The sequence below is a fragment of the Chroicocephalus ridibundus genome, chromosome 6 (genome assembly GCF_963924245.1).
Source record: "Chroicocephalus ridibundus chromosome 6, bChrRid1.1, whole genome shotgun sequence".
Taxonomy (NCBI): domain Eukaryota; kingdom Metazoa; phylum Chordata; class Aves; order Charadriiformes; family Laridae; genus Chroicocephalus; species Chroicocephalus ridibundus.
In genome coordinates this window covers 16,366,387-16,380,017 of record NC_086289.1, presented here as the reverse complement: position 1 = coordinate 16,380,017, position 13,631 = coordinate 16,366,387, and the positions used below count along the sequence as shown (strand labels likewise).

Sequence of the window (13,631 nt, the reverse complement as noted above, 5' to 3'; positions counted from 1 at the left end):
AACAGCAGATCAGGAATCAGACACAAAGGTTAATGCATGACTGAATCACACACTCAGTGCTGGAAGAGAAGAAACACGAGGGAAAGCTATTAGGAAGAAGAGATGCTAACACGTGTTAAAGCTCAGAACATTTGGTACAAAACTTAGGCCAGCACGTCTGGGCAGATTTGGCTGGGGCCTCTCATGACCTGTTGTTCCTCAGCTGGTGTAGCCTAGTTTTTGCCACCAGACATTCACAAGTGTTGGGGAGCTGCAGTGCCAGGAGGATAAGGACTGGTGGGCACTTGTGTCCACACTAGGCTGACTGTTGATGTTCTGTGGCCACTTTGGGTCCTGAGCCTGCCGAAGCCACCAGAGAAGTGAAAATCTGTCTTGTCTGCAGCTAGAGCCTTTCCCTACCTCCTCATCCGACAGCTCCCACAGGAGCCACCAGACGTGCTGCCTCCTTGGCTTTCTGTCTGCCCTTTTTCCAGCCTTCTTGCTGCTGCTGTCACCATTGCACATCCACCCTCTGGTCACAAAGCCACAGCAGCAGCTCTGGCCAGGTGGCAGCAGCAGACAAGAAAGCATCCACATATCAGTCCTTACCTCACAAGGCACAAGAGTTTCTCATCCTTCATGATTTTACTGCCTCCTACTCCTGATTTGTAGCACCTGTGGAGAGTTAACCAGCCGTCTGGGTCACTTTGTCTCCTTTTGGTGATGATGTCATCCTATGGTGCTCTGAAAGGAGCCCATAAAGGTGAGGAAGAACATTTATCAATGGTAATGATGCCCTTCCTTCCTGCTAGCTGTGGACATGGTAGGGTCGGGAGGGGGCATGGAGATGATGTCTTGATTATCTGTGGGCAGCCCAGGTAGGAGTCAGGCTAAAACCTGTCCCAGGCCTCAGCCCTGCCCCCTGCATCCACAAATCAGCCCCAAGGCCAGGTTCCCGTGTTGGTCCTTATGTGATGGAGAGAGATCTTAGCTTATAGCTCATGAAATGGCACAGGCTGTACACTTGGGGTCCAACATAACCAGAGGCCAAAGCAAAATCAAGGTGCAAAAGATGGGAAAGTCTTTGGTGCTATTTTTACGATGACTGCCTATGCCTTGTGTCTATGCCATCACGAGGATGAAGAGGGCTGTGGCTGTCTGAGCAGGTCAGTGCACATCAGTCGGTCCAGGAGTTGCTTTTTATCCGCTAATTGTTCTGGAGCAGCAGCCAAAGAGAGCGTATGGACAGAGCTTGTTTATTTAAATTCAAGTAGGTAAGAGAAACAAGGAGAGCCTGGAGTAGGTGGTATCCAGCAGAGGGAAGGACTCTGAGGTGGGTTTCAGGAAGAAATGTAGGTATTTGTCCTGTCCTCTTGCTGACAAGGACTTCTGCCCTGTTTGACACAGGGGACTTTGTAAGCACTGCATTTTTTTAGAAGCTGTTTTGGCTGTTTGACTTCCTTTAAAAAGTACATCCTTGCTGTATCGGTCTAAGGCTCTTCAATGATGCAGCAGAGGCGAGCGCATCTCCGTCAGCAGAGCCAGAAGCTTCACCCTTATGCAAGCTACCACAAGGCTGGTGGCACAGGCTGTACCGGGACACTGAATAGGTCCAGAGAAAGAACTTTGTGTGAAAAATCAAGCCACAAGACAAGCAACATTAAACTAATGATACAAAGGGAGGAGGAGGTCACTGCAGCGTGAACTCAGGCTCTGGTAGCATTGAACTTACGAGCAAATCCATTCATAAATACATTGAAATGAGGTGCGAAGGACGTGATGAGGCATTTTGCGGTTGGTTATGTAGCAGGGTCAAGGATCTGAGATATAAGTAAAGGATTTAGCTATTGCTCTTTCAGGATGAAAGAGTTAAGGTAGTCGTTGCTGAAACTTCATCTGGATGGCTGGAATACCAAAATCGTGGTCACCTGTGTAGGAAGAACAAAATGGGTAAGAAAAGACATAGATGAGATTATGCCACTGTATCAGTACACGGTGTACCTTCATCCTGATTTCTATCTACAATCTTAGTCATTTCATCTCGGAAAAGATGTGATAGAACCAGGAGGGCTACAGGGAGAGGAGCCAAGGATGTGCGGAGGTATGTGATATCTTGATGTGAGAAGAGATTAAATAGGCCGTGCTTCTTTGGCGCAGAAGACAGACAGCTCAGAGGGAATGTTACCGAGGCCCAGGAGCCTGTGAAGGATGTATATTTTCCACAGTGCAGAAAGCAGTTTGGAAGGAAGCTTTGGAAAGGAGGAGGAAGCTTTTTCAAGTGGTATGTGATGGCATTGTAGAAGTCATTGTCACAGGGTGTGGTGGAGGCCAGAGGTGTGTGTTCAGAAAGGGACTGGACAAATCAATGGTGGGAAAAAGTATCAGTGGTAACGCAACATCATGGTCCAAATGCAACCTCCAGAGTCCCTGGAGTGCAGATTACCAAGGCTGGGAGGGTCAGTCTGGGACATAAAGCCCTCTTTGCTAGAAGACTTGGGCAGTCCTACTGTACATCAGGTTGGTTGAAGAAAGGTGATGCTGAGCAGAGAGAGAATACTATATAGCAGCAGGTCCATACATAGTCCCCACCAGGGTCTGTTCCCCAAAATGAAATCCCTGTCTGAAATCTGGCCCTGCAGGTCAAAGACTTTGCAGCAGCTGGGATGAGTTTGGTCTGGTACCTGTCTCTGCTGATGCAGGTATTTGATTCTTCTAACTGAAGAAGTTAGCAAGTGAAGCCTGTGCCTTACTCCCCCTCACCAACCAATTCAGACAGAAGATAAAGCTATTTCTACCCCTCACTGTTGGCTGAAAGGGCAGAGATCTGCCACCCAGCTCTAGGGATCCACCACGACACCACGGGCAGGCCAGTGTTGCTCCTACATTTGGGGATTGAGGGGGGGGTCAGTTTGCTTTTGTAGTCCCTCAGGGAGTAGCAGATGAAATAACCCGTGTTTGTGAAGTCCAGCACCCAGGAGTCAGACGATGATGCTAACGCACCTGGGAGCCTGTGCATCGGTAACTTGTCTCCTTGTGCAGCTGCATTCTTTGTTACACTTTTTTTTTGTTGTTGTTATTACTTAAAGGATGACAATCTGCAATTACCCACATGGGAAAGAAATTTCCAAAGGCAGATGGCTCTTTAAAGTATCAGGAACAAGCCTAGGAAGTTCCAGTGGCTGGAAGCTGAAGCCAGACACATTCAGATGAGAAATAACATACTTGGAGGCTAATTAACCATGGGAGCAATTTGGTTAAGGTCGCAGGATGTGCTCCATGACTGGCAAGTATTGAATCAGGACAGGAGATCTGTTTCAGAGATGTGCCCACATTCATGTGAAAATTGCGGTCCTGGGAGATGTGGCTTTGGGAGATGCTCCGGGAAAGGTCAGATTTGAGCCGTGGTTTCACAATACAGAGTTGTGGTGTCAGTACCATCTCGTGGTGTTGGAGTTCTCCTGCCCCACTCTCCCACAGCGCATTCCTGACCTGTGTCCCACCTTGTGCTAGTATTACCATTTCTGGGACAGAGCTGTGAACTGTTTGGGTGACTAAGCAACACTAAATTACATTTTTATCAGTGCTTGTTTAAAAAAAAAAAAAGCTTGAGCCTCTGTTCTAGCTCAACACAGGCCCCACAAGTAGTAATGCTGGCACGGGATGCTGGCACACGGGCGGCTGCAAGGGTAAGGAGATGGACATATCTGAGCTCAGTGACTTTGTCTAATCGTCAGTATCACAAACTCCCTGCCCGAGGCTCCTGTTCCTCTGACATGTCCTGTTTTCCCACTTAGAGATGCTGCCCCAACAGATTTTGAGCACTTTTACATTTGCCCAGGTTTCTGATGTGTGAAAGTCCTGCCAGGGACACCACACGGGCATGCCCTGGGGCTGCCACCCACCCGAATTTCTGGGCATCGCTGCAGGAGTTGCCCACGTTGCCTGCACAGCACGGGCTCAGCTTGTCCCACTGCTCCTGGATGGGGCGGGGGGGGGGTGGGATTTACTGCACAGGCGCTGCGCGGTCCATTGGTGCTTACAGAGAAAGGCCAATGCGTAGGAAAATGGCAGATTTATTGCCATCTGTGCAGCACATGTGCAGGGACCTGAGCCCTCCCGGAAGCGTCTGGTTTGCTCTGCCTGCCCCGCGCTGCTCACACGGACATCGCGCAGTCCAGGAAATCCTGGATAAAAAGTGCCAGCGCTGGTCATTTGGGCCGTATGGATCTTCACTGGCCTCAAAATCTGTGGTCTGAGCAGCACAGGTGCTACAGGAATAAAGGGATTAGTAACATCTGTATTCCTAAAAAAAGGGTATTTGCATACCTGAGCATTACTGCATCTCCACCTGCCCTGGGCTTTCATCTCTTGCTCGTGCAGTTGAGCTGCTCTAGGTTCCCTTTGGAGGGTAGAGACCATTGTCCGAGTCATCTGGGGTGCTCCAGGCGCAACTTCACCGTTAAGGCAGGACTTGAAGTTTTACCAGGAACATTTGAACTTCATCCTGCAAAAATCTCAATAAAAGGAAAAAGAAAGAGGGGAGGGGAGGGGCATGGAAAGCAAAATTTGAGCTAGGTATGCATCTTTTATGGTAAAATTTGAAAATGACCAGAACTAACCGATTTATTTTGCTCTTATGGAGACAGAAGAGGAACACTAAGCAAGCCAGGGCCTTTTCTGTCCTGCTTTTTGTCTGCACTGTGATGCCTGTGTCCTCAAACAACATTTTCTCAGGAGCTTTTAAACAACAGGTCACTTGGCTTCCTAGAGACGTGGGAGATGGGACAGTTGGATGTCCTGCTTCTGCTGCTCCAGGGATGCTGGAGGTTATACCCAGGGTTTGTTTTGCTTTTCAGCCCCTGCTCAAAGACCGCTGCAGCAGGTGTGTTTGCAGCAGGGCTGTGGGCACTGTGGAAGGGGCGAGGAAAACCGAAGAACTTCTTCCTCCGAGCTCAGTCTGCTCATGGTTTTGGACTGTGAGTGGAGAGCGCCAAGCTGAGCCTGGAGTGGTGATTTAGTAAAGTCCAGGATGGTTTATTTTGCAGCCAGAACAAAAAGCATTTGAGGTCAGAAAGCAAGCTGGGCTAATCTTCAAACCCAATTGCAATATATCGATCTTCAAACCCAATATAGATTGTGTTCATAATTTCAGCTTAGAGTTCATTAGTTCACTCTTGTGTGCCTTGTGCATTACACTTCAGGCAGCAGTCCCTGTACTGAGCATTTAAAACCTGGGACCTGGGTTTTTTGATCCCTTTGGCATATTTCTGCACACTTAGCTTTGTAGAGCAGCAGCCTCTCGATCGCAGTGTTTGCAAAGTCCCCTTTTCCTTTTGAGCCAGATGAGCTGTGTGAGATGCGTGGAGTTTACACCTCACTGGGGCTGGTCCGGCTGGACTCCTCGTCCTGCCAAGCTGGGGAGGAACCATCCCCAAACCACCGCTCTGGCACTGACCTGACCCTCAAGAGACATGTAAAAGCATTTCTGAGAGGCGAGCCCGGGAACCGACGCTCACAGCACCGCGAGGCAGCAGAATCAGGGACGCATCAGTGCTGTGGGGTTTTACAGCATGTTATTGTTTTTCCATTTCTAATTGTATCTCTTCCCTCTCTGTCCACAGCGATTTATTACCGCTGTCTTTGCCAGTGTCCTCTTATGCTTCACAGGGTCCAGCTGCCCTTTTGTCCCAGTCTATAATTGACCATCGTCATTAATTTAAAGTCAGAATGATTGTTTCCGAGCTATATTTAGCCTAAAGTTTGCTGCTCTTGTTTCAGACCTGATTAGAGGCTCATGTGCCGCAAAGCTTGCTGCTCTTCTCTTCCATAACAACTGGTCTGATAAAAGGTCTCATCTCTCCTCACAAACCTTCCCTTTCCTTCCCCACCCTCGATCATGGGGCTGTCCTGGGGGATTCATCCCTGTGTCCTGTTGGAGTCAGGACAATTGTGTGATTCCTGTTGTATTCCCGGAACCCCCGTGCATCAAAGAGCAGACCGAGACGATGCAGCATGGGTTTCTTTCTCGTCACACTCACTTGCTCAAGCCAGTGCCTCCTGCCATGTGTGTACATTATCACTTCCAAAATGCATCAGCTACACAGCGCATGTTACACCACTGAACAGAAAAGCGAGCCTGTCCAGCTGCTCTGTGCCTTTGTGTGTTTTCATAGCTTTCATAGGGTGCTCCTAAGCCTAAGAATAGAGTGACTGCTTGGGTTTCCTCCTGGGAGCTGCAGTTTTTCCAAGGTGCAGTTTGGGTTGCTGGAGCAGGGAGCCGGGGAGGGACCGTCTTGGATGGCAGCTAGCCTGTGCTAGAGGCTGCTGCTGGGGTAGTCACATGCGGTCCCCAAAATTAGCAATTGCTTTGGTTTTGGCATCGGCAGCATAAACAGATACACCTGTGTGGCCTCAGGTCTAGCTCAAATAGGAGCTGTCTGGAGGAGGTGTATTTTCTTTAAGATAGTTGGGTCATAAGCCATCAGGGGACCAATACAGATACATATAACTCACTGTAACCTTGTGCAGGGAAGGGCTCTGGTTAGTCACAGGAGCAGGACAGACCACAAGTGCACCCAGGTCAGAATCCCATCAGTTTGCTAGCAGCCAATGCCAAAGAAAGAGCATAAAAAAAAAAAGGGAAGTATGTAGCAGTACTAGTCCAGCCTTTCCTCCCATTCTCCAATGCTCAGGGTCTTCCTGAGCTGGAAGTGGCATCTTTGCATCTAATAGCTTTGCTGCGTTTTTTTCTTCCATTTTCTTCCATTTCCCTTGCTGAGGAGCAAGGAGCTCCTCAGCTTAAACACATGTTGAGTGAAGAAGTGTCTCCCTTTGAGATGGGCATTTAAAACGTTTTCTTTATTTGCTGTTGAGTGTTGTTGCAGTCGTAGAACTAGGTACATACCCCAAGATCTCGTTCCTGAAATGCTGTTGTGCTCAGAGAGCTCTCCCTACCTGCCCCACAATGATGCTCAGAGCTCTGGGTTTCACTCCGTTATTCTCAGCTGTGCTTGCTGCAAGCATCTGTATTAAGCGTAATTTATTCCTTCCATTTAAGGATGCAAAGGTTTCATTAGAAAGGGTCTGTGAGTGTGGTGACTGCCTTTGGTATCCTGTGATGAAGGATGGGCATTGGTTGTTTTAGGACTTCCCCTGTGACAACGTTGGGCTTATCTGGTTTCTTCCTCTGTTTCCCATAGGTTCATGAAAGTGGCTGGCAGCACGGTGGATGCTGTTACCTGGCAACAGTAGGTATTCACCATTCTTTCTACTTTCCAACACTAATTGCGGTGATCAGAGGATGCTGGGAGCAGAGATGATGCGCTGTCTGGGTGTGAAAGGGGGCAGATGTGTGACAGCCACCTCCTCTGTCCTCCTGCTGCATTTAAATAAGCAAAAGAGGCTCTGCCCCTCCTTCGGGAGCCTCTTGAGCAAATACAAGAGGGGATGTATTAATCTTTACCACTGCAGCCGAGACAGAGGCTAAAAATACCACTGCCGGCATGCCTGGCCTGCCTGATGGCTGGAAACAAAGCCCTGCGCTGGACCTCTGAGTCCCCGGAGGCAGCTGGGAGGCCAAGGAGCTCCTGTGGTGGCTGGGTGGGGACAACAGGGAAGAAAAAAGCCACATGTGACAGGTGTATGGGACTATCTGAAAGCCCTTTTCCTTCCACCCCAACCACTCTCTCCCTGCAACCACTGGCCTGAAGCTAAGCTGGTCTGGCCCAGAGGAGGGAGAGGCAGCTTAGTCCAATGGTAAATGCGTAATGCCCCAGTGCCCACTCCATTCTGTAAGGGTCTCGGATGTCTGTAGATGCTGTCCTACACTGCAGGTGGAGCCCCAGGAGCAGACGTTGACAAAAAGAGGGTGAACATCCAAGATCCAGGTCCCCACTGAGGCTGCCAAAGAGATGCTGATACCTGATTTTCCTCCTGGTTCCTACACGTGCTGCAGCTCAGAAGAGCAAAGCAAGCTCCGAGCTGTAGCACTGAGCGCGACAGGCACCAAGTGGAGGGAAAGGTTTTATTACCTGGGGGAAAACCCATAAACATCTTTTTACTCCTCTTATTTCCAACTGCCCCAGCCTGCACACTGTGGCCAGAGGCAGGCTCCCCAGCAGGCTGTGGCTCCCTGCAGCGGCAGTGCCAATGCCAGTGCAAAGGTGAGGCAGCGTGCAAGCACAGCAGCGACCCACAGAAGTGCTAGAAAAAGGGCTTGTGGGGCAGGCAGGACTCTTCCCTCCCACAGAAAGGACACGTTTCAGAGACAGGCATTCGCTGGAGCAAAAGCCATGGTGAGATTCGCCCTGTCCCCAGGAAAAATGGGTTTGCTCTGACACCGGATTTGACTTCCCACGCAGGGTTACTGGCCTTGAGCACGGGAGCTGGGGTCTCTGGTCCAAGGTGGGTTTGTGTGTGCTGCCCACAGGGCTTGTTCCCCAACCTGGTTCTTCACAGAGATCCTTCATTGGGGTGCTCAGGTTGCTTGGCTGAAGTGTAGCAGCGTGGTTTGTGAAGCCCATCTCTTGTAAAGCCCACCTGGAGACCTGCTCTTGAAAAGAGCTTGGTGGGTTTTAAGACGTGAGGTTTTCTTGCAAGTGCACTCACGGTCTCTGTGTTGGCATGTTAACCTTGGAGCCTCCTGCGGAAGCAACTGTTGGCATCTCAGAGGGGTTTATAGCAGCAGCATCCAGCCAGTTCTGCTCCTCAGGGAGCTCAAGTGTTGCTTGCTTGGGTGTTTGGCTCCTGGGGCTTCCCTGCCAGGCAGCAGCAGCTTGGGGCAGCGGGGTAGCAGAGCCTTTGGAGCAGGATTTGTGTTACTTACAGGCTCATGCTGTGCACTGATGATCTATGTCTCAGCTGGGAGTTTGCTTTTCATGATTACACGATGTGCTGATCGCATTTACTTCGTCCAGGAATTTGCTTTCTGCAATGGGGCTTGATCCCTGGGCCAAGCCCTTGGAGGAGTTGAAGGAACAAACTTCCAGGCTTCAGACATGGAGTTTCATCCTGGTGTGCGGGGAATCTGCCCGTCTGCCTGCTCTGAAACCTCTTCTCTACAGGATCAGTGCAAAGTGCTCGGCAGCTCTGGTGACGCTGAGCACCAAGGAGGGCGGGGGCAGCTTCCCCGAGGGTCTGTGGGGCTGAGGTGCTGCTTGCCCACCCATTTCCACTGCGGCGAAGGAGCCGCTTCTCCCCCAGCCCGGGTCTGGAGCTCTGGAGATTGCACCCATATGTATTTGCGAGGACTGGCAATGGCCGCAGCTCCGAGCTGGGCTTCTGTACTGTTTATGAATAAATGTCAAAACAGTGTCTCATCCCTCTGCTCCAAACAGCAAAACAAAACAAAACAAGTTCCTTTGTATCCAAGAAGAAAATTATTAGCAGGAAACTAAACTGCTGTCTAACTTCAAGTATGAACGTTTCTGTTCCAAACCCTAATGTTCTCCTGGGATATTGGTTATAAATTTGTCAAATCTGTTATTCCTTTGAAAAGGCTGCGCTCGATCCAGAAAGGGAATTGAGAAGGGAATACGTTGCAGGGATCCCTATTCTCTGTGTGAAAACAGAATGTATCTGAAATATATCTGACAGAAAAGTGACACTGGGTGGAAATAAGCAGCCTCGCCAGCCTTTCTGAGAATGGTTTCACTTACATATGTAACTCAGCATGTGTGCCTCCCTCTTCAGAAGTAATGTGTTGCTGGAGAGGGATGTGTGAATGGCTTCGAAACGCTCAGGGAATTTCCACTAAAGGAGGGTGTGGCAGGTGGGACTGACAGTGGCTCCGAGAGTTTTGGCATTTCCCCCATAATTTAGTTTTGTTTGTTATGTTTGGTTAGGAGCAAACGCTCGGTTTATTGCGGACCCCCTCCGTCTTTGGATGCGGGTTCCTGCTGCTCGGAAGCCACCCCACAGCCATCCCTTTGCTCCGTGCGGGTGTCCTCGCGCGTGGGGAATATTCATTGCCTGCTTAAACCTGCAGCCATGCCCGGTCCCATCTCTGTGCGCGCTCTCTCGGTCTGTACGGAGGGTTTTCCATCCAAAGTGTTGCGCAAAACTCCACGTTTGGCAAATTTAGTGGGCAAATCCTTATGTAACGCTCCCTTTGAAGCACAAATCCCTGTTACACACATGGAAAGTAAATATTTGCCTCTTCAAAGCCAGCGCACATCTATCCTTTTGGCTCCTCGGAGAATGCCATGTTATCTTCCAAGCTGGAAAGTCAGCCACGCTGTGTGGCAATCAGAGATGGCAGGCACAGGGGCATGTGTGAGATACTGCTTAAAATGCTTCTGCTGGGCTTAGTTTGGGTGACATCTCTTCTGGCTTGGGAGCACCAGGTGTGCAGGCAGAGGTGCTCAGGAGGCAGTAGCTATAGCAGGGGACAGATTTCCTAAAGGTGCTGGGGGAGAGTTTCCCATCGCACTCACACACCCCAATGGATATCCCAAGGGTGTATATTTGGGCTCGCAGGAGCCTGCTGCAAATGTTCAGAGCGCGGTGTCTTCTGAGGTTGTGCCTGGAGGAAGGAGTTGCATGAAGGAACCGTTGGCCCATCTCCTGGCCAGGGCACGGCTTTGCACGCTGGCTTGCCATCCTCTGCGCTGTCTGATGGAGGGTACAGGCCCCGGCAGCATCGTGGCCCTGGCCACCAGCACAGTCCCAGGTGATGCCAGGGCATGGCTGGGGAGGTGGCATGGGCCAGAGATGGCTTCCACTGGTGGGATGGACAGAGCCACCTCATCTTGGGGACAGAGAGAGGCATGGGTGTGAGTTGTGCCTTCAGGGCCAGAGAGCAGCCCACAGCCATTCTTCTTTATTAGTGCATTTGTTAGTTGACTGGAGGTGGGCAGCACCTCTCCCTTGTGCCCCCAGGTCTTTACCTGAGGGGAGCCGGTCACGTCCCCCCTCTCCTCTCTGGGGGAAGCAGGCGGACTGCCTGTGTCCTGTGCTGCAGACGGGGGCTCTGCCCTCTCCTTGGGAAGATGCTGAGGGATCAGGGCCACCTCTGTGGGCAGAGGTGTCTCGGTTTCACAGCTGCTGTGGTGGTGGGGTGTCACGCTGATGGCGGGGGTCTGCCCTGCTCGGTGTCCCTGGCAGGCGGGTGCCCTAATTCCTAGCAGACTCTCCCCATCGCAGCAGGCAACAAAGTAGATCCGGAAATTCCTGAGCTTTGGGAAGTGGGCTTTAATGTAATTAACTGCAACAGAAGAAGAGGTCAGATAATAGGGGCAAAGGTTTCTCTTTAAAATGAGAAAGGAGGTAAATGAAACCAGCTGCCCAGGAGCCAGTGCACTGCCTTCATTAAATATGGGACGATGCTCATGGTCCCACGCAGCAAATTGTGGATCTTTCCAGAAAACCATTTTAAAGGCAGCACAGGACAGGAGGTGACCTTCTCTGGGAGGCACTGGATACCTCTGTGCATCCCAACTTTGCAGCCTGCCCAAGGACAAGGGCATTTCTGGCCGGCAGCTGTGCTCAGCCCTGCCTCAGCTGACCCCCCGGCAGCATCTTTTTTGGTGTCCTGTTTCCAGCTTGTGTCTTTGTGTCTTGAGTCTCATGCTACAGCTCCAGCCAGGAACAGGGATCGGGAATTGGGGTGGTGCATTTCCTCACACTGGCACAAACCCCTGCCCACCCTTTGGCCGAGTCCTCCCCCTGTGCCATGCTCTGGTTTGGCCACCTCCAGAGTGACACAGTCACATTTCCCTTTGCAGAGTGCACTGGTCCCATCCTGGGTTTCTGGGCCATATTCAAATGATCCTTTTTTACAAATGCGGTACCCCTTGGTCCACTTGGGTACCAAGGGTACCCACTTACCCTTTTAAGTGGAAGGCGTAGAACTGGCCTCAGCTTTGTATAGTATAATAGGGCACCCAGAGTCACTGTACATGGCCTTTCCTTTGAGATGTGTGTCTCATCTAGGATTTATTTGCCACATTCCTCTTTTCCATGGCTGGTTCCTGCAGATTGTCTGTCTACAGAGATAGCGGCATCAAACTGGGGGACACGATGAGTCATCTCTGCATGTAATTGCCCCTGTCTATTCTCTAGTGTATTATGAGAGATGGCGTGGTCCGTGCCCAGGGTGGGCACACTGATATCTCCTAGGCTTCGGGGCCAGCTCTGCATCATACCCAGACCCCACTGGAAGATTTGCCAGCCAAATAGCTTGTCCCTGAGCTACGTTGTCCACCTCTGTAGAGATGCAGCTGCCAGAGACCCCTGCCCGCGCTGGGGAGGATCTGTCCCTCCGTCTCCTTTGGCACTGAGACCTTGCCTGCACGGGGGGAGGAGGATGTGGAAGCTGCAGCCCCCGGGGCTGGCTCAGCCCGGCTGCCTGTGACCGCGCTGCTGCCTGGGGAGGTACTTGTCAGCGCTGGAGCTCTCTGCAGCTGCTGCTGGCTTTTTTCGGAGTTTGGAGAGCTGCGACTGTTAGGGTTTTTGGTTGGTTTTGGTTTGGTGTTTTTTTTTTTTTTTTTTTTGAAAGTCAAGTGCACTGAGTCATTGTAAATATCAGCAAAGCTGCAGCCTTTGCTCCTGGGAATAATCCACGCCTAATGAGAGCTTCTCCTGCTTTAAAGGTCTGTCAGTTGTTTGCGTTTTGCGGATTTCTATACTGTCTGTACTGACGGTTAAGGTTTTCCAAAGGCAGTGCCCAAATCTCAATGACAAAGCCAACAGCTGGGAACGGCCCACCCGTTCCCGAGTAGCCTGGTACCAAGGCAGTGCAGATCCCAGTGCCTCTCTCTTCCTCGCAAGCCTCGTGCAGCTGGTGCCATTTCCCCCCCGATTCCCAGTTTGGGGAGGTTGAAAGTGCCTGTTGGCATCTGAGAACTTCCCAGGCAGATCTGCAAGAGATCCTTGCCCATCTTACAGGTGCTTATAAATGCTCTCTCTCCTTAAATACCCAAAGCCAAAGTGCTCCCCTCCTCCCTCCCCCAGGAGATGTGTTGCCAGCAAGATTTCCTGATACTGAAGCAGAAAGTTAATTTTTGCCTTTCATCCCTGTACCAGCTTCCCATTTCTCTGGGCTGTTAATGAAAATATCAAAACCCTGTGACCGTGGCACTGTCCTGGGGCATTTCTCTTCCCGGCAGGGTCTTGGCTGTGCTCAGCACAGCAGCACCTTCCCAGGCTGCCTCCTCCGGAGGGATCTCCTGGAGAGATGTTCCTCTCCCTTGGCAGCGGAGCTCTAGATCAGAGCACACCTTGCGCTTGGATGAGCCGATGAGGAGGTGCAAGCCTGCCTTTGCTCTCCGGGGGATTCATTCTGGGCTCTGGGACCATATTGGCTCGCGCAGACAAGGCGAACCCTGCGGAAAGCCTGCTGCGTTGGAGGGGCCATTCACAGACTGAGAGCTCTCTAACTCCATCTTTTCCCAGTCAATACGACCTTATTTTTATGGCCTTTTAGCCAGTTTTCACCCCAGATGATGGGTTTTTTAGTCCACAGCAGTCTGAAAAAATCGTTTCTGTTCAGTTTTTAAGTGCTGTGCTAAAATCCAAACATCTGCCATCCCCAGAGTCCATTGCTTTGTAATTTTGTCTTAAAAAGTAATCTCTGTAAACCCCAGCACTGCCTGCTGCTTACAGATCTGCTCTCCTCCCGGCAGCCAGTCGTTCGATAGTGTATAAGTGACTGG

General features: G+C 50.8%; 1 protein-coding gene across 2 annotated transcripts in view; it reads left to right on the top strand.

Moving 5' to 3' along the window:
- Positions 1 to 13,631, top strand: part of HPSE2 (heparanase 2 (inactive)) — a 112,277-nt gene that overhangs the window by 78,456 nt on the left and 20,190 nt on the right. For both annotated transcript variants that reach the window (XM_063339899.1, XM_063339898.1), the window contains one exon: positions 7,179 to 7,226. In XM_063339899.1, the coding sequence (XP_063195969.1) occupies positions 7,179 to 7,226 (48 nt within the window). The remainder of the gene's footprint in view (positions 1 to 7,178; positions 7,227 to 13,631) is intronic.